This window comes from Tinamus guttatus, unplaced genomic scaffold, assembly GCF_059628265.1.
Source record: "Tinamus guttatus ecotype Peru unplaced genomic scaffold, ASM5962826v1 Tinamus_guttatus_pri_ptg000492l, whole genome shotgun sequence".
NCBI classification, from domain to species: domain Eukaryota; kingdom Metazoa; phylum Chordata; class Aves; order Tinamiformes; family Tinamidae; genus Tinamus; species Tinamus guttatus.
The window spans coordinates 20,634-44,000 of NW_028289026.1; the positions used below are offsets into that span (position 1 = coordinate 20,634).

The window sequence follows — 23,367 nt, forward strand, 5'->3', positions numbered from 1 at the left end:
ACCTTGATCAGCAGAAGATGCTGCATCCCAGTTCCGGCTACACCATGTTAGTCCTTATGGAAACAAAGTCAACTTTGTTACTATTCCACAACTGGATAATGACCAATGCAGCTGAGCCTGTGTCTTCAGTCCATACCTTGTGGGGGTCCAATTTGAGATACATTTTCAGCTCTCCAGCTACCATTCATTATAAAGAGAAGTTCAACACCATGAAGATGTTTGGAAACTGAAGACAAAGAATGATTCTTCTGAAAGTTTAATTTTAGTGCTGCAGGTTGATCAAAATGCAGTGGGTACAGTAATTAATGGTGCATTTTAACACTGATTTTCACCTGACAACTATAAGATAAGAATTTTTATTTTCAACTTCAGGAATTATTTTTCTTTTGATTAATAACTATTCTGAAGGGGTTAGGAAGAGGGTTGGAGTCACTCCTCTTTTGAGAAGAATAAATCAATGTCCTTTCTCTCCCCCATCCACCCAGAAAAAAAAAAAGTGTGATCAAAGAGAACAGGCTGGGGTAAAGTCCCATATCTTACTGAGTAGAAGCTTTATAACATCTCAATGTCATGGCAAGAACAATTAACTTTTTCTTTTTGAATTCTGAATTTTAATTCTACCATCTAGGTGCAATATTAATTCTGAACTCTGTCTTGCTATTTTCACTCTTCAATTTTCATTTCTCCTCATCCCCAAACCCTGATATGTGTATTTCCCCTTATTGGCCTCTGCTTCTGAGTTTAGCAAGAAGTGTTATGAAGTACAGGGTGGTGCTGAAGTCTTATAATGTGCATGTCCCCTACAAACTATTTTGCCATGAAGATGCAGCTTCCGCAAAAGAAGAAGCTACAGGAGCTGGTAGGTCTTGGAAGAACTAAGTTAAAACTACTGAAAACTGGCAGGCAGCTACCTCTGAAGCCAATAAAATCACTGCTAAGTGAGCCTAACATGTTCCTTGGAAAAGCTGAAAAGGGCACAGACTGGACCCTGACATAACAAAATGAGGGCAATCTATTTCAGTCCCCACAGAAAAAACAAAAAACAAAAAATACCCAACAAAAATAAATCAACAAAAACCAAGTCAGAACTTGTTATTGGAGAACAATAGTAAAAACATAACCAGACATTGTCTGGCACTGGTATCAAGCAGGAGATTCATCTAAAAATAGAAGAAGAAGAATGTGGCCCAATATCCATTGCTAACCTAGAACACTATTAAAGGGTTATAGGACTCAACCACGAGCAGATTGAGTGGGATTCTCCATACGCTGCTCACCAGCAGAGCAATGGGTGGAGCAGGAAGGACTGCAAGCCTAATGCTGAGCTAGAGGCTGTTCGTGCCTAACAAACCAGAGAAACCGTGCAATAAAGTTTCATCTGTGCAAAAAGGGAACACCTAAAATACTGCCAAGGATCAGCAAGACCCTTGGTGATCAGCTGTGTAAGTGCTTCTCATGCATGGCGATGTTGGTTGCAGGCTGCTTTAGGCACATTATTTCTCAAAAAACTGTCAAAGTGCTGAATGTTCAGGCCATTTCCTCCCTGGTTTTACTTTTGCCAACCCCTGTAAGCCATTTCCTATCACCTCTCCTTTCATCTTCCACCTCCCAGTCTATCTGGTTAAGTATCTTGTAAGTGCACCAAATTCTAGAAGGGAGAGTGGTCAGACTCAGGTAAGTTAAACATAAGAACATTTTTTTATGATACTTTAGTTTCAATTACATGAAAATCTGAGAAAGGCGGCATGTAAGTGAGATCAGAATAGGACCCTTTACATATAATCTCAAGTGAGGACTTAGTCCAGAAATATTTTTATAGAACATTTTAAAAAATAAAATGCATGAATGGAGAAATAAGGACAACATAATATCAGAAAGACATTTTAAACTTCATTCGCTGCAACATTCATGAACCAGTTGAGCTACACCTGCCATCCAACCATAAGGAACTAAGACCCTGCACTGCGAAAAAGAAACAAACCCAAACAAAACAAAAAAGCAACTGCGTAATATTGTAAAAATGGAGTGCAATGCTACTACAGAATGCAATAAAACATCAGTGCTGCATCGTCAAACAGCACTTATCAAAATAATTTCTGAAATGTTTCTTCTGAAACACAGACAAAGCAATAAAAAGAGGATATATGTTTATCATTTTAAGCATAACAATGTGAGTTAAGAGCTTAAGAATACAAAAGTACTTGGAATGAATAGTGCTACCCTTTTTTTCCTAAGTAGGCATAAAAATATTTTCATTTCCTTCTTGTTTTTCCATACCATTAATATCAACAAATTTCATTCATTTCATGTTATCGTTTACAACTTTAATGCACACACACAGAAAAAAAGATACCTACTGCAATAGAAATAGTTGCTTCATTACCTTGTTTGCTACATTTGCAAATGTAAACAGCGAGGCAGAGCCAGAACTGACTCTAATGCATGATGGAATATCTTTGTTGCATACGTACACTGTAGAAAATAATTATTCAATATGTCAGGCACCATTATTTGAAATGTAATACATTAATATTTACTAGAAAAATAAGGTTTTTTTCTATTTGTTCTCCCAACTTCTTTAATGAAATAAGTTAATCTGACAGTGCATCCAGTAGCTTGTAATATCTTCTACATCCCCGTGGCAAAATAATAAACTACTGGTTGGGACACTATAATGAAAATGATTAAAGTCAGTTCTTGTACACCCTTGTAGCAAGCATGGAGGCTCGTCTAACAGCACCTTAAACCAATTATTTAATATTTAGTTATTTAGCCCTATTTCCCTGAGCAGTTATGCTGAGGAGCTTTCCCTTCATGGATAGTTTTTACAAAGCTTTAAGTATTAAAAAGTACTATGAAGACATTTAATGCTACTTAGCAAAAGCTGGTATAAGTCTACTGAAGGGATTGACTGGTATGTATAGCAATGTTAAGCCTGTGGAGAAGTAACCTTAGACTTTAAGGTTTAGAAATGTAATATATTAAAAATATATTAAAATAAAATACAGCAGGTTACCTTGTTCTACGCAAATTAAACCTGGAGTGTGGCTTCTGTATTAGAGACACTTGATTTGAACAAAATGGTTTTCCTAGGCTAAAGTGTGCCAGAAAGAATGTAGTGATAAAATGGTAGCTAAAAATCAGCTGAGTCTTAGAAACACCTAGATGAAACTGCTGCCAAAGCTTTGAGAACAAAGTGATACTAAGGCATGTTGTAGGGCAGAATTAGCCCAAATTAAAGAAAAGAAAATGACCTTTTAACATCTGTATATTTAACAAGTCTAGTTCTTATATACAATGTGCATATGTTCACTATACCCCTGCAGCAGTATATACATACACACATCTTTGCATTCTTGCCAGTTATGTCTCTTATACAATAGCAAAGGTATTAACTGTCCGGTAAAATTTTCTCAAGGTTATTCGCCATGATTCACTGCATTCTGACTAGCTTTGGTGGGCCATATTCCATAAAAATTATCTTTTCCCCCTTCTGGCCACCATCCAAATGTTCTTTTCTTTCTTGGTAACCCACTCATTAAAAATAAAAAAGAAAAAAAAAGGAAAAAAAAAAAGATGAGAAAAAATACGAAGGGAAGAAGAAAAGAAAAAAACGAGGGATTTTATAAGGCATGCTCTCTATATGAAGTGCTTTATAGGTCTTCACAAGACATTACAAGCTATTGAATTCCCATCAAGGAAACCTATTTCTGTTTAATTGTGCTAAGTGCTAAGGTTTACTCTTTAGGTTTTCCATTCTTTTCAGCTTGTGCATTGTTCCTGTGTAGGCCCCTCTGGATGTGAGTTGTGAAGTCATACTTGTCCGTGCAAAGATGCTGGCATATGCTGCACTGGAAAGGTCCACTGTCACCATGGCAACTCATATGCAAAGCATACATCACTTCATCCAGAAAGACAATGCCACAGTGCACACACTTGGTAGAAAGTTCATCTTGAGTACTTCTATCAACTTTCTCTGTTTTTACTACATTCAAGGGACCTTCATTTTTTACATTTGGTGGTGCCTTACTCTTTTCCTTGGAGGCACCGTTTGCAGTTGGCCCAGGTCTGGAATGCTTTATCGCCAAATCTAGAGGAATGTCATTGTCTGATCCAACAGCTGAAAAATGAGGAGGCAGATTAAAGGTGGGATAAGGCACATAGTTTTGGCAAGGATTTGGTAGGCCAGGCACATGACTCAAGTAGTGTGGATTCCCAGGAACAGACAGCTTATATTTACTCCAGAATCTCAGCCAATCAGCTTCACTCTGAAAGTCATTGTGTACAAATGGAAGTCCAAAAAGTGGGTACTGGTATTTCTCAATAGGGCTTCCAGGTGGTGAATAGTTGGGATGTTTTGCAGGTCTCATATACTTTTCTATTGGGCTGCCTCTCTCGGAGCTTCCTTTCCCTTCTGATATCGATGAACTGTTTCCTGGGTCTCCAGTACTTTCCTGAGGACTTTTTATCTGAATGTGCAAAGGTTGCATCCTTTTGTGAATATCCAGAGTTTGGCTGACCAAGATTGGCTGCTGAGCAGAATGGCTTTTAGTCAATGAACCTTGGGCCTCGTATTTACTGAGGCTGGGAAGCGGAATTTCTCTCTGATGACCTTCAGTTAAGTGATCCTCTGACCTCCTCTCTAAGGGACTTCCATTGACTTGCTCCTCACTGCTACCCCTCTGCTGTTTGTTTAGCTGCTCAGCCTGAAGTGCCTCCGGGTTAAGGCGCTTTCTTGTTCGTCTCCTAATGATCTGCTCACCATTGTTCTGCTTAATGATGTTTAAAGGCCTGGGAGTCTGCATGGAACATGCATGTAGGAAACAAAGGGAAAAACAAAAGAGACATTAAACACATCAGAGAGACAATGTCCACGCAATTCTTTTTTTTTCCTTCAACTACCCCATTCTTTTTTTATATAAAGAGATTGGGAATACCATTTTTAACAACATTTTCAATGCTTAAACGGTCCACGGTCCACCATTTTAAAGGTGGACCAAAATGCTGGTACCTGCCTTCTCAGGTTAAAAGGGGCCTGTTTTATCCCATTAAGTCAAGCACCTCAGACATACTATACTCCTTTACTTAAAAAGGTGTAAAGTACCCAGCTGCCAAAATATTTAATACTCTGGGGGTGGGAGGGAAGAAATAATCGAGAGGCACTGAAAGAGGGTGGTGAGAGTATGGATGAAGGGGGAGTTGTCATCCCTCTCCCCTTTTAAAATTCTGTGTAGTGTGACACTGAAGCCAGCATCACCCTGGGGTTTCTAGAGATCAAATTCTGACAAGAATGGAGCAAAAGTAACACTTACCTTCACACCCATCCCCCTTTGTCATGGTTAGAAATGAAAGCAAACACATGGCTTGCAGACCATGGCACCACTGTCACCCAGCAAAAGGGCTGTAGGTCCACTGTGGTGGTGGGCAGGAGATAATGGTGCCTGAAGGGGACCATTAAAGGTGGAGAAGAAAACCCAGGTAAGGTATTCCTAGGTACCAAAAGGTCTGTATGGGGCTTCAGTACCAACTCTTCCCCTTTGATATTTGTCATATTGCTTTCTAAATGTTACTAATGTTTTGCTAGAAGCCAGGAGGGAGAGAAGGTGGCCCCCAGGGGACAGAAAGATGGGGCTGTAAAGAGAGTGAGTAGGAGGCAGAAAGGCAAGAAAGAAGTGAGGACCTATGTATCCATTTGCTACCAGATCAGAATAGGTGGCCTATTTAGATGAGAACTGAAAATACATTTGTGTGAGAGGAAAAAAAAATTAGTATGAGGAAGGACAGCTGCCAGGTCTCTTTGAAAGGCCCCTCAACAGGAAGGCAATGGTATGTGAATGAAAGATGGTGCTGTAACATTGGTATGTGTTGCTCTACTGGGCAGATGTTAAAACAACAAAAACTACCTAAAAGTCATTCAGTTTGGTGTGCTGGCAGTAGCCATTTGTCTCATCCAAATGCACACATAATCCTGTTTTGGTTGGAGGCCAGAGGAGTGCCCCACACAGTATTCCACTTATATGTGTATTTGGAAATTTTCTTTTTAACATTGTTATAAAGTACAGATTAAATTCTGGCCTGAAGTCAATACCCAAAACAATTTGTACCTTGAATGTAACATAATTTATATATATTCATAACCCTGAATTACTATAAAAATATCCAGAGCTGGAAGAGAGCTCACTCTATTATTTGCAGAGATCTAGTTTCTCTCTGGACTTGCCATCTTCTTCTCCTCTTTCACTTATTTATTTCCCTGAGGTGGACTAATTCTTAATGGTTAACTACATTTTAGCCAGCATAGCTACTTGTTAAGATTTTACATTCTATTAAAATTCTAAAACAGAAAAAAATAGGTACAACTTAAAAATACTTCAGTATGTAAGTGACTGTACTCCTGTGAGTACCCTGTAGCTGTCTGGAGTAATTGTCAAATTTGCTATTTACAGGAGCAAAGAGAAGATAGGTAGGAATATTCTGTATTTGTTTGCCATTAAAGTACTCAGAAAAGTCTGACCTCTTCTTGTGCTTCTGTGGGGCATTAAATTTGGAAAACAGTGGAAACATTGCCAGAACTTTATTTTTAAAAGGGCCTGTATATGTCAGACTGTTAATTATATAACAAGCTGCATACTGAGTATGATGACAAAGATGGGTATTTTTGCAATCTCTATATCAATTGTCAGGCCCCTTCTCCCAAATATACGAGTAGCAGTTTTAAAAAATGTCACAAAATCCACTGAATAGTTGAGTGAGTAAATTGCTGTGATTAGCCTTCCTAGCTAAAATGGGAAATTGGTGTGACCTGTCTGATCAGAACATGTAGGTCTAAATGTGAACAATCCGATGGAACTCCTTGCTCAGGCAGTTTGATGAAGCAGCCAAGGAACCAAATGGAACAAAAACTAGTTATCCAAGGCCCAGATAGAACCATTTAAAAATGAGGAACAAAACCACAATATGAATGGTTAAATGCATTACTCTTAGGAAACTAGACAGATCTTTATCTGTCAGCAAATGTTAACAATTTATGCATGTTTGCCGTGATCTGGAGGCATCTCCTTTCACTAAAGCTTTTTAAAAAATTAGTCATTTGAATATTTTCACATTTTTAACACAGTTATTTGCATTAGTAGAGAGAAATGTGAAAATACAGGTATGTTTCACTTAAATGACCAATAGGTAGACCAGAATTTTTTGAAAACATACTGAAAAACTCTTCAAAGGTATCATAGAAATGGAAATGTGAATTAGTGAGAATCATTGTCATTCTAACATTTGTCAGTCATTATCACCCAGTAGTCTCTGAGTGATACTCTAGTATCTGACTTGTGAATTGGACCATAGTTCTAGATAGTGATAACCTCATCAAAAGCTATTTGTGAAACAGTTCTCTCAGCTTTGTATCATAATTTAATTTAATAGGATTGCTTTCAAAAAAGAACAGTTCTGTTACCCTAAATTTTTATAATTTCAGGTCCTTTACTCAAAAAATGCATCATGTGCTCTTTAATTGAAAAATGTACATGATGAATAACTACTGTAATATTATGTGAAGATGCACATAGATATATAGACAGAGAGATAGTTATAAGAAACTTTGATCTTTCTGGAGTTATCCAAAAGAGCATCACTTTGCATTGGACTGTGTCCCAAGTGAGAGATTTCTTTTTGACTATTTCAGACTCCAATTTGCAGTGGAATTTCTATCAAGTCACAGCAGAGTGGATGATTAATTAAACTCATAAGCCTTGGTCAAAGTTCATTTAAAAATACAATGTCCACTGAGTGGCAGCTTACTGCCATTCTTGAACAGTGGGGCTAAAAGTGTCATCTTCTTGCTTTCCATAAGTATAAATAGGAATTTGACAATGTACTGTTAATTATCATTGCTAAAACAATACTAGCTTGTTTCTAACAATTCATGAGGATTATCGGGATTATGTTTTGAATTCAAAAACTGATTCTGGTAATTTTAATCTATGAGGTAAGTTATACTATTAATCATGTAAAGTGTCACTAAATGGTTTAGAAAACATATTAAAAAGGAATAATCAATTCTCCAGATAAACCAGTTATTATATCTAAAAGTTGGAGAGCTTTCCAAGAAAATGATACTTTTGCCAAGAGTCAGGCTGAGACTCGCATAATTTCATCCATCTCCCACTCGGACATTACCTGACTGGTTGGGTTGTTCTGCAGCTAAAAAACAGTTACTCATCTTAAAATGAAAGCAGAGCTGACACTTCATATCAGTGATGGTTTTACTGCTTGGACAGGGACTTGCATAAACAGTACTGTTACATGGCTCGTCCACAAGACCAATAGCAAAATTCTCAAAAACTAAGAGCTTACAACTCTTATTTAAAGAGATATGGGAATAAGCTCTTGGATATTACTTTGCATTTGATAAACAGCTTCTTAAATGTTTGTGATTTTTTATGAAATAAGATTTTTTGAAAAATATATGCACTGAGCTATAACTTAGATTTCTGATTTTGGTTCTAAGGCTAAATTCTTAGGAAAAAAAAAGAAAAAAAAAATCTGCCCCAGCTTCTTTTTGCGCAAAACAAACACCAAAACATTTCTAGTTCAAAGAGATGTTGTAATAATGAATTAATTAAACAGTCAAATCCTGCTCACATGACACTTTTATGTGCTTCTGTTAAAGGTAGCAGAGATCAAATTTGACTTTGGGTGCTTATCATAAAAGATTCTGAGCATTTTGGCCGTGATCCAAGAAAACACTTAAGCATGGCTTTCCTGGACCCAAACCAGATCATTCAACATCTTTCAGGATCAAGCCAAGATTTGATAAGAACAAAAGCAATACAGATAATCCAGGATTATTATGTATGCTTGATCCAGAGGGATGCTGAAAATTTCTCTCACAGTCATGGTGTTGTCAGCTGAGTAGCTTCCTTGGAAGTTATTTCAGAGTCCTGCAGACTACAAGGACAGTAGAACAAAAAAGGCCGTATCTCTAAGAAATTTATTGAAAAGAGAAGAGATGGTGAGAGGAGGGAAAACAAAAGAAAAACAGCACAGGGGTATTTTTGATACAGCTGTGATGTCCAGCTTTAAGAATTTTTCTTTATATTTGATTATGAACACAAGAGCTCTTGAATATAGAGCGCTTTCATCACAGCGTATTGTATGCCTTTAAATGGAATTCCCAGAAAAGAAATCATTTTCCCCTTATTTTGTATCAAAATAATTAAATGCATCACTGGTGATCTCAAATACGTCTACCCACAGCATCCCAGCTCGTTTTGTAATGAATCACATCTGATCCCAAAGTGACCATACAGAAAAACTCGGTTAGGAAATTAACTGCAGGCCAGGGAGTGGTAGTAATCACACAACCAGACGAGACCACAGCTGCCCAGCTCTGCAGCATAACCCCCTTTTCTTTTTTTTTTTTTAAATTTTCTCTCTTTTTTTTTTTTTCTGAGCAAACTAGTAAGTTCTTCCTACCGAGTGAAGCTTCTGGTAGAGGCCACACGCATTGCATACATATCCACCATTTGCATTCTTTCGCCAGAGAGAGGTCTTTGTGGTCAGGCAATTGGCACAGAAAACACCCGAGCCTCTACGTCTCTGAAATAGGGAAGAAGAAGAAAAAAAAAAAAAAGAAAAAAAGAAAAACAGGGGAAAAAAGAAAAAAACAGGTCAGAGGTGAGTCACATGATCCGCAGAGTTAGGACAAATCAACACAGGAGTTTTGTCTCCGCATTGGCAACAATGACAGTCTAAAACCACACTGCCCATAATGAGGTCAGGTTCAATTGTGCTTAATAGGCACCGCTGATTTTCATTATAATTAACCCCGGAGTGATGGATGAGGTGTGCGAAACACCAAAGCCCGCTCAGCATAACAGCTTTAACTTTTTGAACTTCAGGTTTTGTGCATTTCACGATGGTTTCTAAACAGTGGATCCTGACAAACACGCTGCGAGCCGGCAGGGCACATTCGGTAAAGTTATCCCGTCGTGTTCCCTCCGTGCGCCGGCAGATTATTTCTCGTTGGTCTGCTTGGTTTGTAAGTGCGATCGCTAACGGGAATTCTCCAGCACCCCCACTTTAATTAATTGCAGTTTGTATCTGCGTCACACTAATTCCTTTAACAGAGATTATACTTCATTAATTGCATGCATGATATTCAGTCCCAGCTTTTCCCACTTACTTCTGCGATCAGCATAAACTACCATATATTTCCCACAGCCCCTAAGAACGAGGAGTAACCTCTGCCAAACAAATAAAAGTACAGTATTCTTAATGAGTCCTCTTTTGAACTTCATCCGAAACCCCAGAAAACATGGTCTCATCAATGGATTCATTTATTTATTTTATTTCTGCCAGGCAAAGAAAGACACAGTAAAGCTCCCCTAAATACAAATTGATTTTTAACCAGACTGAGCTGTGCATTCATCAGCTTTAATAATGATCCAAGAATATTTAAAAGTAGACACGTTTATGAGTAGTGCTCGTTAAATTCTTTCTACAGAGTAATGATTTCATTAAACTTCTCATTTAAACAAAAGTCAGGCTGTGTTTGTGGGCAGAAATACTAATAAGCAGGAAATGGAATTCTTTTGCTGAAAAGAAAATCTCAATTTCAACTGTACTGTCTCTCTGCAAAGGGAAAAAACCCACAAATCTTCAGCCTCTAAGATAAGAATGGGTGAGTAAAGGAAAAACAGCCTGGGTGAAAACTAATTTTATTATAAATTAAAAATTACTAACACTATAAGTCAAAATTTCAGAGTTTCATAAAATTTAAGTAATTTATTTAACTTTAGTCCATACTGTAGAAGAGTGGTGCTCATGCCAAAAAAATACAATGGTTATAATTGTACTCTGATACATTTCAAATGGAAAGCTTTCTGCAGACATAATTTTGGCTTCAAGACTGGAACACTTTCTTGGCATTGAAAGGGCATTTGATTCATCGGGTGTTTCACAATGTATCACTAAAAAGACCTGGTGAGCAGCCAGTTCCCTATAGGGTAATTTTTCCATCCAGATGCAAGTGCTATCAGAGGCCCTCGTCAGCTAAACTAATTATGATCTTGCATTTGCTGATGCCTGCTCACTCTAACGTTCGACATCCTCCATTAATCATCAATACAAGGAAAATGAATGAAACGTACAGAAACGAGGGCTGGTAAGCTGCACAGCCATAAAAATCTGAAATGAGTGCAATAATTTAACAAGATTGGGGAAATGTTTTTAGTGAGCACAAAGTCAGGCTAACAATTGCCCTTTTAAACCAAGAACACAATTTCATTAGTACAGCAGGTTGTGCTACTTTAAGGTGATACAATAAAATCCAGATTGTCATCAAGATAATCTCTCTCTCTCACCCCCTTACATCATCCCCTACTTTGTCTCCTAAATCAGAAGCAGTAATATGCTACATTCTTCCGAATTTGGGTAGGGGAAGAACTAAGTTGTAGTTCACGCCCTTCAGCAAACATCTAAGGGGTGGCTTACCCCAGCTGGGCACTTTACCTATAAGTACACCGAGGTTCCTAATTCTTTTTGCGGTTGCATATCCTTGCAAAATTTCACCTGGCGGCTAAAATAGTTTCCTTCATAATACAATAAAAGCTTCACTAAACCTACCCCAGTTTGGTCCACTTGCTGGGTGAGAAGTTTCCGACTGGAAATGACTTTATACGGCCAGGATAGAGCTACAACTGCTGAACTGTTCCTTTCCATTCCTACTTTTTGTCTGTCAGCCTAGCATTTCTTGGTGTGGTGAATTAAGCAAATGGAGTCTTAATCTGAGTAAGTCTTTCCACCCTTTCACTTCTGTTTGCGCTTCTTAAGCTTGGGAAAATACCTCTACACAGTCACAGAGGACTTTTAAAATAGACAGAGAGGAATCCAGTTTACATGCTGTGTGTCTGCACACCTGGATGGGGGACAGAAGGTGTAGTAACCTTGAAATCATTGCCAGACAACATGGGGCTAGTATATCATTAACACATGGGAAAGAGTTTATTTAGAAAATGGAGCTGAAAAGAATTTATTTACATTGAAAAAAAACCCTGTTTATTCTTTCTTTCTTTGGAATAATATTCTTTCAATGACATAATATAATGATTTTAGCCAGGAACGAGCTACAAAATGCCTAGATAAAGTAACCATATGCATCAAAATACTTTATCTGTGCTAATTTGCCTTGTAAGTACAAACTATTTATCTGCTAAAAATTCCAATGCAGTACAGAAAATTCAGCTAAATTCCCTAAAATGAATAAAAAATTTCTACATTTGTCTTACATACATTTCTGAACACTGCAAATCTTATCTTTTTTTTAATCTTTCTGAGCTCTTCTGAGCTAACTTACCCAATAGTAACAAGGTGTCCCTTCATCTAAGAGTTCCAACAGAGATTGCATATATTAATAAAATGAGAATTGTCACCTTTGCAAGCACTTAAATGATGTTACTTTGCTAGCTTAAACAGTTTTAAATTGCTTTTTTTTAATAGTTTTTTTTTTTCTTTAAGTCGGGACAAACAGATTTAGAATGGATTCTTCGGGATGAAACAGGCCTTGGCATCAGACTAAATATTTGACTCCCAGATCTCACTAACCACAGAACTGAGCCACTTGTCAAAATATACCTGGGAAATTTTGATTGAGCCCACAGGGAGGACAAAAAAAAAAAAAAAAAAGTCTATATTGTCTGGAGTTTTCTTCTCCTATATCCTTCTGATCCTGAAGAGCGACCACAGCCCATGGCCTCACGACACCCTCGCCACACGCTCCGGCACTCGGCTCAGTGTGAGCCTAGGCCTGTGTATCCTTGGAGGAAGACGCCCAAAGGGTCTAGCTAAATAACTGAGAGATGTATCTAATAAGGCAAACTTTAATCATCTGGAACCTTATAACTGCTGTATTACAATCTCAAATCCTGAAGGGACTGATGTCACAAAGAGCCTGGCTCTATTTCCAGTCCGATTCCTATGGCTGGGCACTTAATATCCCGGTCTCAAAGCACATCGGGCTGAAATTTGGCACATGTTTTTGTAAATCTAGTTGTAACTCTCTCTCTTTCTTTCTTTTTTCTTTTTTTTAAAAAAGAAAACTTTGTTTTAATCATTTCAGCTGCTTACAATTTGGAGATAGGCCAACATTGGATGGGGGGGGCGGGGAGGAGCATTTCATGTTTTTCAGATACTTTCTGACCGATCTCCAGCCTCCGTGGCTTTGCCCGGAGGAGGGAGCCTGAACACATTTTAGTATTGTATTAGTAGCAAGGCAAGAAATGGGTTATGATTTTGTAATTAAGCTCTGAAAGTTTGTAATTATTCATTGAACACGCACTGCAGCTCGCTCTGTTTTCCCCCAGTAAGACCCATACTGAAACCGTGTAATTGCGTAACAACCCTTGATATGCAGAGTATTTACTCACATTTTTTATGGTTTCATATCTTGACCATTTCAAATTGAACAAGTCTGAGACTTGGTACACACATTGTCAAGCCTGAATGCCTCATTTTTTTTAACTCCTCAAACTATTTTCACTATTTGACTAATACCTCTTTTAAACAAGGAACTTATTGTTAATTATTATTGCTAAACAGTAAAACATTAGAGAACTCCACAAGATGTAATCTGCTCAGGTATACTTAAAAGATCAGTACCTTGTTTTTCATAAAACACTATATTATTTTTTTTAAAATAGCATGGCACATAGTACAATTTACACAATTTAAAAATTTTCAGCCATGTAAAACTGTTAGTACCTTTTAAAGTTATACAAAAATATTTTAAAATGCATAGAACTTACAGTAATTATTTCAAAGGAACGTCCTTTAGCAATATATATTGTAAAAGCATAGCCAAAAAACAACTCTGAAGGAAGAACTGTGGTTTGTTAGCTAGCTCAACTAAACAAGGGTGCCTGACACCCTCCTAGTGCCAAATACATCCTGTTTTCAAAATTTCTGCCAGAAGATGCTTTTAGAAACTTGAACAGGCTCCACAGGCATCAGCCAAGCATTCTTCTTACATCACCCTCTGGGTTTTGGACACAACAAAACTCATCTTTTTTTTCTGATGACTTTCACTTCCCCATCACACAAGAATGATCCGACAAAGCCCAAGTGGATTTTTTGACCATCTCTGGCTTTCCTATAGTGCCAGCAGTGGCACCCATTGTAGCCAGGACCCAAAACACCACGGACGTTACCAAAGAGGCAGCAAACGTCTGCCCCACCGAAGGCTGAGCCAAACGTGGGTTCCGGGAGCGCTCTGGCAACACGAGCAGTCGGAGGAGAGATGCGGCAAAACCCACATGCCTTTGGCTCGGGATTTGCCAGGCGACTGCGGGTGGACCAACAGGGAGAGGCTGGACTCATGCCCAGCACCATCCCTCCACTACCAGGGGGGTCAGAAAAGTAGGACAACGTGCTCAGGGTTACATTTCAGGGTAGGTGCAGTAAACGACTGCTGTTATTTCGGAGTTTCTTCTTCTTGCAAAACTGATATCTCCCAGTACCATCCACTGCTCTCCCTTGCAAGAATGATTCTTTAATTCTTTTTTTCTTGAAGAAGTTCAGGCTAAAACCTGGGCAGAAATGCAGCACTTGGACGCTGGAATAAGTTTACTTCCTTCTGCTTAGGATGGGAAAAGACCCTTGCAGCCCTCGTTTCCTTTGGCTTCAGACTCACTCAGGCCTTTCGAAATGGACTTAATCAAAACTGCTTTCTCTCTGAGCTATGAAAACAGCCACAACTATTTCCCTGTAAAGTTTTACATTTTAAAATTTTAGTTACTTTTTTGCTGTAAGCATATTTAAATTAAAAAGAAAGCCAATGGCTTTTTCTTCCCTTTATAACTCAGAAAGTTTTCAGGAATATTGTTTACTGTAAAGTTTCCAGGCACAGCAAATTTTCAGCCCCAACGCATAAGTTATGAGGAAAAAAAAATAAAATAAAAGAGAGAAGCAAAGTTAGCAAAGTTTTAAAGGAGTCTGTTTTCAACCTTAACTGTGAGTTAATAAATGTCTCTTGAATTATCAGTTTAATGTGCCAAATTCAGTCTTCATCTAAGAAATTTTCATGAATAATTACATGAGAGCTATATGTGAAAGATATATGAGAAAGAGGTTAGGAAAGGCAGGGCAGAAAGAAAGTAAAAATGTCAAGAAGGAAGTTAAAATTACATATCTAATTCATATAAAATTTTAGAGGATTTTTTAATGCTCCGTTGTGACAGCACCTTTGGGTGATACACTCTGTATTGGTACCTTTCAATGATAGCGATCAGAGTTTTTCTAGAGAAAAAAAGTCACCAACAATAGATTGTAAATTAAATATCACTATTAGGGCAGCATTTCAGAATTCTACCTCTGATCCCCTCCGAGAGTAAATATTTTCATCTGCATGTGATGTGCATGTAGCGTACAAACATTTCTTAGCAACAGCAAAAATGCTGGCAAGTAGATTTTCCGCAGCTTTTGTATCATTTCACTGTATTCTATAAAGCTACCTTAAAGACAGCAGAACTAGCACTTTGCTGTTTCAAAATAAATAGAAGTCAACAAACCACAATCTCTTTGTGTCTTATTAAGAAAGAAGAATTCAGTAAGATTTAAGGAAGGTTTACTGTAAGATATTCTGTAAGATATTAGTCTACTGTGACAAAACGTGAGCCAATCAATACAAGTGACTGAATTAAGAAATATATAGGTAGGCAAAAAGAAAAAAAAAAAAAAAAGTACACCACAAAATAAATTGCCAGCAAATCACTTCACCACCATCCCTTCCTCACCCTTATTTCCTCCCCCATGCTGCAACCTCTTTATCTTCTTCCTTGTGCTGCAGACATCCAGCTTCAACCCTAAACTCCATAGGCAGGAATTCACCATCATTTTAATAATCTATTTACAGTTACCTGCAACTATGGGATCACACAGATAATCACAACACATGTTAAAGTGACTTTTCCTTGACTTAATATTTTTCAGTCATTTAAGCATTCATCTGTGAAAATTATGCAGTTTGCACTGTATTTCCTTGTTAATTCAAATCGTGATAAAGGGTAATTTCATAATTTCCTCCTCAAGATCGGCAATGGCACAAATATGAAAACAACAGGCGTTTTTGTGGAGGTCAGAGTTCCTTGTGGTGATCAGTACCACTGGATGTGTTAAAAATATAAGCGACCTTCTGTTGGGACAGAAGTACACAAAAAGATTAAAGAAACACACAAATAAATATTTATGGCACAAGCATCATTGTTAAGGAACACTGAGAATTATTTTCTGGTGGAAAGTTACTTCATGTTAGTCTTGCTTGCAAACGGTTAAATTGTTCTACACAAACTATGATGTTTTAAAGAGCAACCTCCTTCAAGCAGCCTTTCCTGGGTATAACGCATATCTGAGGCCTGATCCTTCAACCCACAGCCACCGATCATCCTTAAACCTCTTTCAGTATCTTGAACAACAGCTACCACAATGTGATATGAACTTGCTTCTGCTGCACTTTGCTATGGACTACCAGCAGTACGACACAGACCTCCACGGAGGCAACTGGAAAGCAGTAAAACAAATTTTAAAAAGTTTTAGGAACACATCTAATAAAATAATAATAATAAAAAGAGCACCTTGGAATCCTGAATTTCCCTAATGATACTGATGTCATTTTGCCATAACTGAACTCTATTCAGAAGGAACAGAAATTCTGCCTTCAATAACTCACCGAGGCAATTACACAGGAAAGTACTGTAATAGGCTGTCCCCCGTCAAACAGCTCACGTACGCGACTTCCTTTTCAATTACCAACTTGTCTGCTTTGCCATCTGTAAAAACGAACACATACCTTGCGCTGCCAGTTTCTGCTCTTGCACTTCCATTAGTGGAGCTGGCTGCAGCTGCTCAAGAAGAAAGCCCTGATTGTCTTTGTTTTCCCAAAATGTAGCTCCATTTTTCACCCTCCCTTATATATATAAATATATATATATATATATATCAACCCAAGTCACTACCTTCTCTCTGCCAAGGTGTACTCACAAGTATGCTAGCTACAGCCCAACTAATTTGTTTGCTGATTCTCCTTCGCAGTTTATCACCTAACACAGTAAAAGCTACCAGCAGCATCTCAGCATCCTCACCAGAATCACTGTGTGAGTCTCCCAACAAGTTCTATCAGTCTTTTAAAAAACTGCTACTAAAAACCACTTGATTTCTAGGCAAAATTCTTCCTACATTTCTAAGTCACTCAGCAACCACTGTTTGAAGCCTGTACTTAAACAAATATAAGAATAATAAAAAATACGATTTAGGAATAATATGATTTCTTACAAAAATGGTTAGACAGACGTATTACTGTATATAAGCTAGGCAGAGGGAACCCGGTTTGGGAGCTGCACTTCTTGCCCCTCCATAATATAAACTTTTCTCCACTAACAGTTTGATGAAGCAGATTCATGCAGTAGTTAGTTACAATTCTGAATGGCTGCCTAAAAAAATCAGCGCTGGTTCACACAGATCATTGCTCCTTTCTGGACGCGGTATGCTTCCGGATGAACTGAGCAGTTGTTAGAGAGTGAATCAAGAAAAAATCGTGACATTCTTCTAAATTGCAAACACAACCTAAAGTGCGCCACGCACACGGCAGTTGACTCGTCTTCTGATGAGCAACTGCATAAAAGGAGTATCCTCAGAACGGCCCTAAGCACGCTGAAAGAGACATCGGGAAAGCTGGAAACGCTTCTGACTGTTTCATGTCTTGGCACAAGGCAGAAATATCCCAGTCCTGGTGTCTGAAACAGGGAAGTTAAATCAATAGTCAGACTTGGTTATAAACAGACTCACTTTCTGAGATAAAGAGCCAGTTAGGAAGGTGCATAAACATGGAATTAGGGACTTAAGTTTGGGCATCAATACTTTATGTTTGAGAAGGCATACCAAGTATCTTTTCTTTTATGAAGTAATCCAGTCATCATACGAAGAGACAAAAATGGAGCAGAGACGCGTCTGTATTTCCTTATACATCTCCCAACTTTGACATGGTAAGAAGCAGGCAGCGTTTGCAGATCTCAGCTAAGCGCCAACATGTAACTCTGCATATGATAGTAATTGAGGGTCCCAATCCCTCAAGCACTCTGCTCTACGAATGAGCACAAAGCTGCTGGAGTTCTCAGCTTCTGGCATCTGTTCCCACTTCCATAGAAATCAGATGGGCAAAATTAAGTTTTGAGGGAAAAAAAAATCACAGACATGTAAAAAACATTCCCTGACCTTATTAAAGTCCACATGATCTCTATTTATACAGAAAATGGATCAGAAAGCCAGCAGCTGAAAGGAGGAACTCTCATTTGTAGATTTTGTCTGAGAGCTGCCAAAACCAGCAGGGAAAAAGCTCCTAACGGGCAAAAATTTCAAAAGCCATTAAGTGACTTAGAAGCCTCAGTCTCCCTGACTTTTGATCACCTACACCCTCACAATTTTGTACCCCAAATCTGGAATGTACTGTAGAAGAATAACTTCTCATTCACAGTTATGAAATGAGGATCTAAACTTTCAATAGATGTCCTCAGGACTTGGGGAGGAAATGTCAGTTAGGTGCCCACTCCTCAGTGAAAGTCGGTGAGGTTCATGTACCTGTTACTTCCACTTAAAAAAAAAATCCCCTTAGGACCATTCATTTTAATTAAAGAAAAAATATAACACAAAAAATGTTTCATATAGGCAGCTATAGCTTATGAACTTCTTTGGGAATTGTAGTAACTTAAAGTTGAATCTCACACAGTTCCCTTGGGAAAGCTGTTATTAGAGTGGGATCCAAAGCTGCCTATGTCTACCTGTAGCTTTCAGTATGCTTAGGACTGCACCCTTATTGCAGATCTTGTTACTTGCTGTTGCTAGAATGGCTTCCATTCAGAAAAAATCAATGTTTGCCAACTCATACCACACAATTACCATAGTTATTTCCTATTGTAAGCTTAGGGAGAAACTGTGGTATCCCAGATACCACTGTGTGGTAAATATTGAAAAGTAGTGGCCTTTCTATAATGGCCATTTTCATCTAATCCAATCCATTTCACATGCTTCCAGATAACAAGACAATAAGACAGTCTCTTTCTCAGTGGTTACTTTTAAGCCATTCTCTTACTCTGTCCTATGATCCTACTTTTGACACAAATATTTGATAGCTTCCTTCTTGATAGCTTTAGGCAACAAGAATGGACTACAGTTATATGCAGAAGTAAGAGTGTATCTATCTGCTGAAAAGATAAAGCAGGTTAATTTGGATAGAAACAGGATGTGCTAGCATAATTTCTACTTTTTTAAAGTGACTCCATATTTAAGTGGGCTGTGTTAGGCAGTGCACTGCCAACAGGTCAAGGGAGATGATCCTTCCTCTTCCTCTGCTCAGCCCAACCCTGGTGAGACACATCTGGAATGATGGGTCCAGTTCTGGGCTTCCCAGTACAGGAGAGATATGGAGTGAGTCCAGCAAAGGGCCACAGAGATGATTAAGGGACAGGAGCATCTCTGACACAAGGAAAGGCTGAGCCTGGACTGCTTAGCCTGGAGAGGAGAAGGCTCGAGGCGGATCTGATCAATGTGTCCAAAGAAATAACTGATGAGAGAAGAAGATGGAGCCAGAATCTTCCCAGTGGTGTCCAGTGAAAGGACAAAAGGCAACTGGCAAAAAATCGACATAGAGTAATTTCCATGTAAATGTAAAACGAACAAACAACAAAAAAACTTATTTACTGTAAGGGTGATTGAGAACTGGAAGAAGTTGGCCAGGAGGCCTCCATCCCTGGTGAGTAGACAAGGCTCTGGACAACTCTGCTTGGAGCTGAGGGGCTGGACTATGCGATTGCCACAGGTGCCCTCCAACCTCAATGACTCCATGATGCTGGCAAACATTATTTTTTAAACTGAATCTTTCCTCAGTGTCCTTCTCAGGATGTGGATTGCTAAGGCACTTTTCTTTTTCTTTCTGCTATTTTTATTCTCTTATTATTTTTTACTAATTTGTCTTGAAAGATAAAATATTTAAAATTCTGTGGCTATAAAAGTATTAATTAAAATAGACAAATATACAGACTGAATATTACAGAGTACAACACTTCATCTTATAATCTGGTAAAATACACAGATGCTAAATTGATCAAAGAATGGATAAATCTACTTTTAAGTTCCACCATTGGAAGGAGAAACTGAATGAAGTATGTAGTTTAGCTTTAACAAATTATTCTTTGGTTTTTTTTTTTCTTATCAAAATCCTAATGCCTACTTGTAAATGAGACTCCATGTGGGATGCTGTATAGCTTTCCTTAAAAGTACCATTAAGATGAGAAGAGGAGAACAACTGTTCTACATTTTGGAGACATTTTCCTTAAATAGTGTTTATGTACTGCAAGCATCCTTTCCATAAACAAACCAGGTCTTTGGAACAAGTGAACACAATCTCTGAAGAATCTTTACCAGCTTCTATTTTGGGTACATGATGCACTGAGACGTTTAGGCCAACATGGGCATATGGTCTCCCTAATTTGATAGGAAACATTTCATGGTATTCAAGATGAAGCCATAGCGTATTACAGAAGACCTTAAAATCTGTTACATAATACAAGATTTTCTTTTTTTTAAAAAGGTGTTTCCTCATGCAATGTTACTAGAGTCAGCATGAATGTTTTACAAACTTAAGAAAGAGGAAAGTTACTGTAACTGGTATGGGGAAAGGAATACGCTGATTAATATCCTTACTCATCAAGCTCCATTTCATTTCCTGAACTATGTTAAGCAAACCTTAAGAGTTCTTCTTTAGGAGAACCGCACAGTAGGGAAATCACTTCTGTTGTTGTTGTTGTTTTTTTTTGTTACAGACCTACACAAGAATAAGGAATTTTATCTTAATAATATATATGCAGGATTTGCAGCTCTTAGACCTTGATAGCCCCAGGAATTGGCTATGCCCAGTGTACTGTTTTATACTGACTCATTTCTGCCCAGATAGAATACCAAAACTGCACATCAGTGTCTTGGCTGGCTCTAGCCTATTTTTTCTCCTAGTTCTCACTTCCGAAGAAGGTACCTACTCGTTTCCTTAGGACCTCAGCTTCAAAATCTGCAACATCAGAATCACTCCATTCTACCTCCAGATTTCATTTCACCCAAAGCAATGTTTCTAACCCAAGTGGCACGGCGAATTTACTGCCACTGGCAGCCGCTCTCTTAAATGGCATGAGCTTGACATCAGCAACATGAGGGACGTAACTTACTGGGGCTTTCCACTCTAAGCTCTGCACACGGAGGAAGAAATTTGCCCACGCTGTCACATCATCAACCTTTGGTTCAGAGGACTTCAAAGGACTGGCAAAGTCATGCTCAACAAAACAGGCATAGGCTGGAAAGGTGAGGCACAGCAAAAATCCTCCTGCAAATTCACAGTTAATTTATTTTTCACACCCTTTGGAGGCTTCTTAAATGAAGCTGATGGTGCAGCGCTGCTTTGTAAAAACAAGCTCCCAGCTTCCTTACCAAAGTGGCGACAGCTCAACAGCCCAGCAGCCTCGCTTGGGGGCCACTGTGGCCACATCCACTTTAAAACTGCAGAGGCAAAGACTGCTGGATTGCTGAAAAGTTCGTATTTTAAGGGATGTTATCCATGTATTACAGAAAGTCTGTTTGTGGCAGAATGACGAGAAGGACTGAGAGCTGAACCGTTTGGTCCCGTTCCACTGATCAATATATCACGTAGCTTTTGCTACCTAAGCAACAGAAGTCTGGAAACAGTTTCTGCTTTCCCTCAGTTTCCGTCTGCCAGTGTCACGATTGATTGGACTTTGCAATAAGTCTCTAGAAACCCCACGTACACAACTTTGAAATAATAATGATTAAAGAAACATTTAGACTCAGATGTTGTTCAAAATTATAGCTGTGCTTCTGCCGTGCAAAATTATAGCTGCTACTTGTTAATGGGCTGTACTCAAAGGCATTTATGTTCCACTGACGTAGCAAACACCCGACACTTTTAAGAATTCACTTTTCAATGTAATTCAGGTTTATCCTTAACAGTGAATGTCAAATTATTTTCACTCCTTTTCTTTATGTTTATAATCTACTGGAATCTTCAGAAGTGAGAAAGAAAAAGAAGCACAGCCGAAAGGAGCACATTTATAGCGCCATGCCTTTTCTCTAGGAGAAAAAAAAATCTTCCATCTCATCAATATCTTTGCCAAAATCCCTCTTTCAGGAACTGGAAAGAGAAGGGGCTTTATTTCCTACATATATTTTATAGGAAACATTTTTTGGTTCTGTGTCACGGACTCGGATTTCACACCTTAGTGGCTAGTCATATGGAAACGGCCATGGCTGTGGAAACTTAGGGCTGTGAAAGCCTGATAGTAAAATCAGCAGGAAGATGAGGAAGGTGTGGGGAACACTGAGTGATTCATGCGGTAACAAGCTCTTTGCCATTTGAGGAGATTTTGGGATGGCTGCCAGTGCTACCTGTCTACGCCCACTCTCCTGGACCCTCCAAAGCTGGCCTTGAATCCAGGCGTGGTACAGAGGGAGCATTGCTCCCTTGGGTACCTTCAAGCAAGCAAGAGGATGTGACATGTATTCTTTTTTTTTTTTTTAAGAAAACGTCATCTTAAAAACAGGTCACACGCTATTAAGTCATCCCTCTGAGAAATAATACCCAAAAGAAAAACCCTAGGCCGGTTTCCTTTATTACTAGAATTTTAAGGTAAAGAGGGAGTGACTTTCAGAGGTTACCGTAGAGCAGTACAAAGCTGAGTATCTTCCTCATGGCTTTCAACAAAATTGTGTTGCAACTATTTGTTCCTTTGCAAATCTAAGAACAAACCCACTCCTATCTCCTATCTAACATAACTCCACTAATTGCCTGAAGCACAGGGAGAGCAGAAAATGGTAAAAATCAGTGAAAACCAACGGAATATTTTTTAAAAAAGTTAAAATACTGATTGCACTGGGCTTGTCTTCTGCTCTTTGACATTAACTTCTTGGCTGATTTTACTATGGACTTGCAAGCTACTTTCAAAGCCCTAGCATATGTGTGGCAAAACCATGAAAGAGCAGATGTATCTTCAAAATGGCCTAATCTATTTTGCATTCCAAAAATGATAGTAACTTTAGTACTGTATTGCATGCACAGACAGGAGTGTCATTCCTACTACAATTATGTTATTTAAAGGTCTTGCAACGGGCCACAAGTTTCCTCCAGGATGTTGCAAGTCACCTACCAATGTGACCCCCTCTGGCAAGCTGTAGAAGCCCCTGCAGCTCGTTTTGCCCCAGGTACAGAGGCAGAGGCACGAGGAGCAGCCTTGTGACGCCCAGGACAGCCAGGCGGGTGGCAGG

The 23,367-nt window shown here is 38.6% G+C and overlaps 1 protein-coding gene across 2 annotated transcripts in view; it reads right to left on the reverse strand.

Annotated features, from left to right (window-relative positions):
- Nucleotides 1–777: 777 nt before the first annotated feature.
- TRPS1 (transcriptional repressor GATA binding 1) overlaps nt 778–23,367 on the reverse strand; it is a 165,043-nt gene continuing 142,453 nt past the window's right edge. For both annotated transcript variants that reach the window (XM_088533291.1, XM_010220306.2), the window contains 2 exons: nt 9,475–9,597; nt 778–4,799 (listed from right to left, as the gene is read on the reverse strand). In XM_088533291.1, coding sequence (XP_088389417.1) covers nt 3,738–4,799; nt 9,475–9,597 — 1,185 coding nt within the window. In that variant the 3' untranslated portion in view covers nt 778–3,737. The remainder of the gene's footprint in view (nt 4,800–9,474; nt 9,598–23,367) is intronic.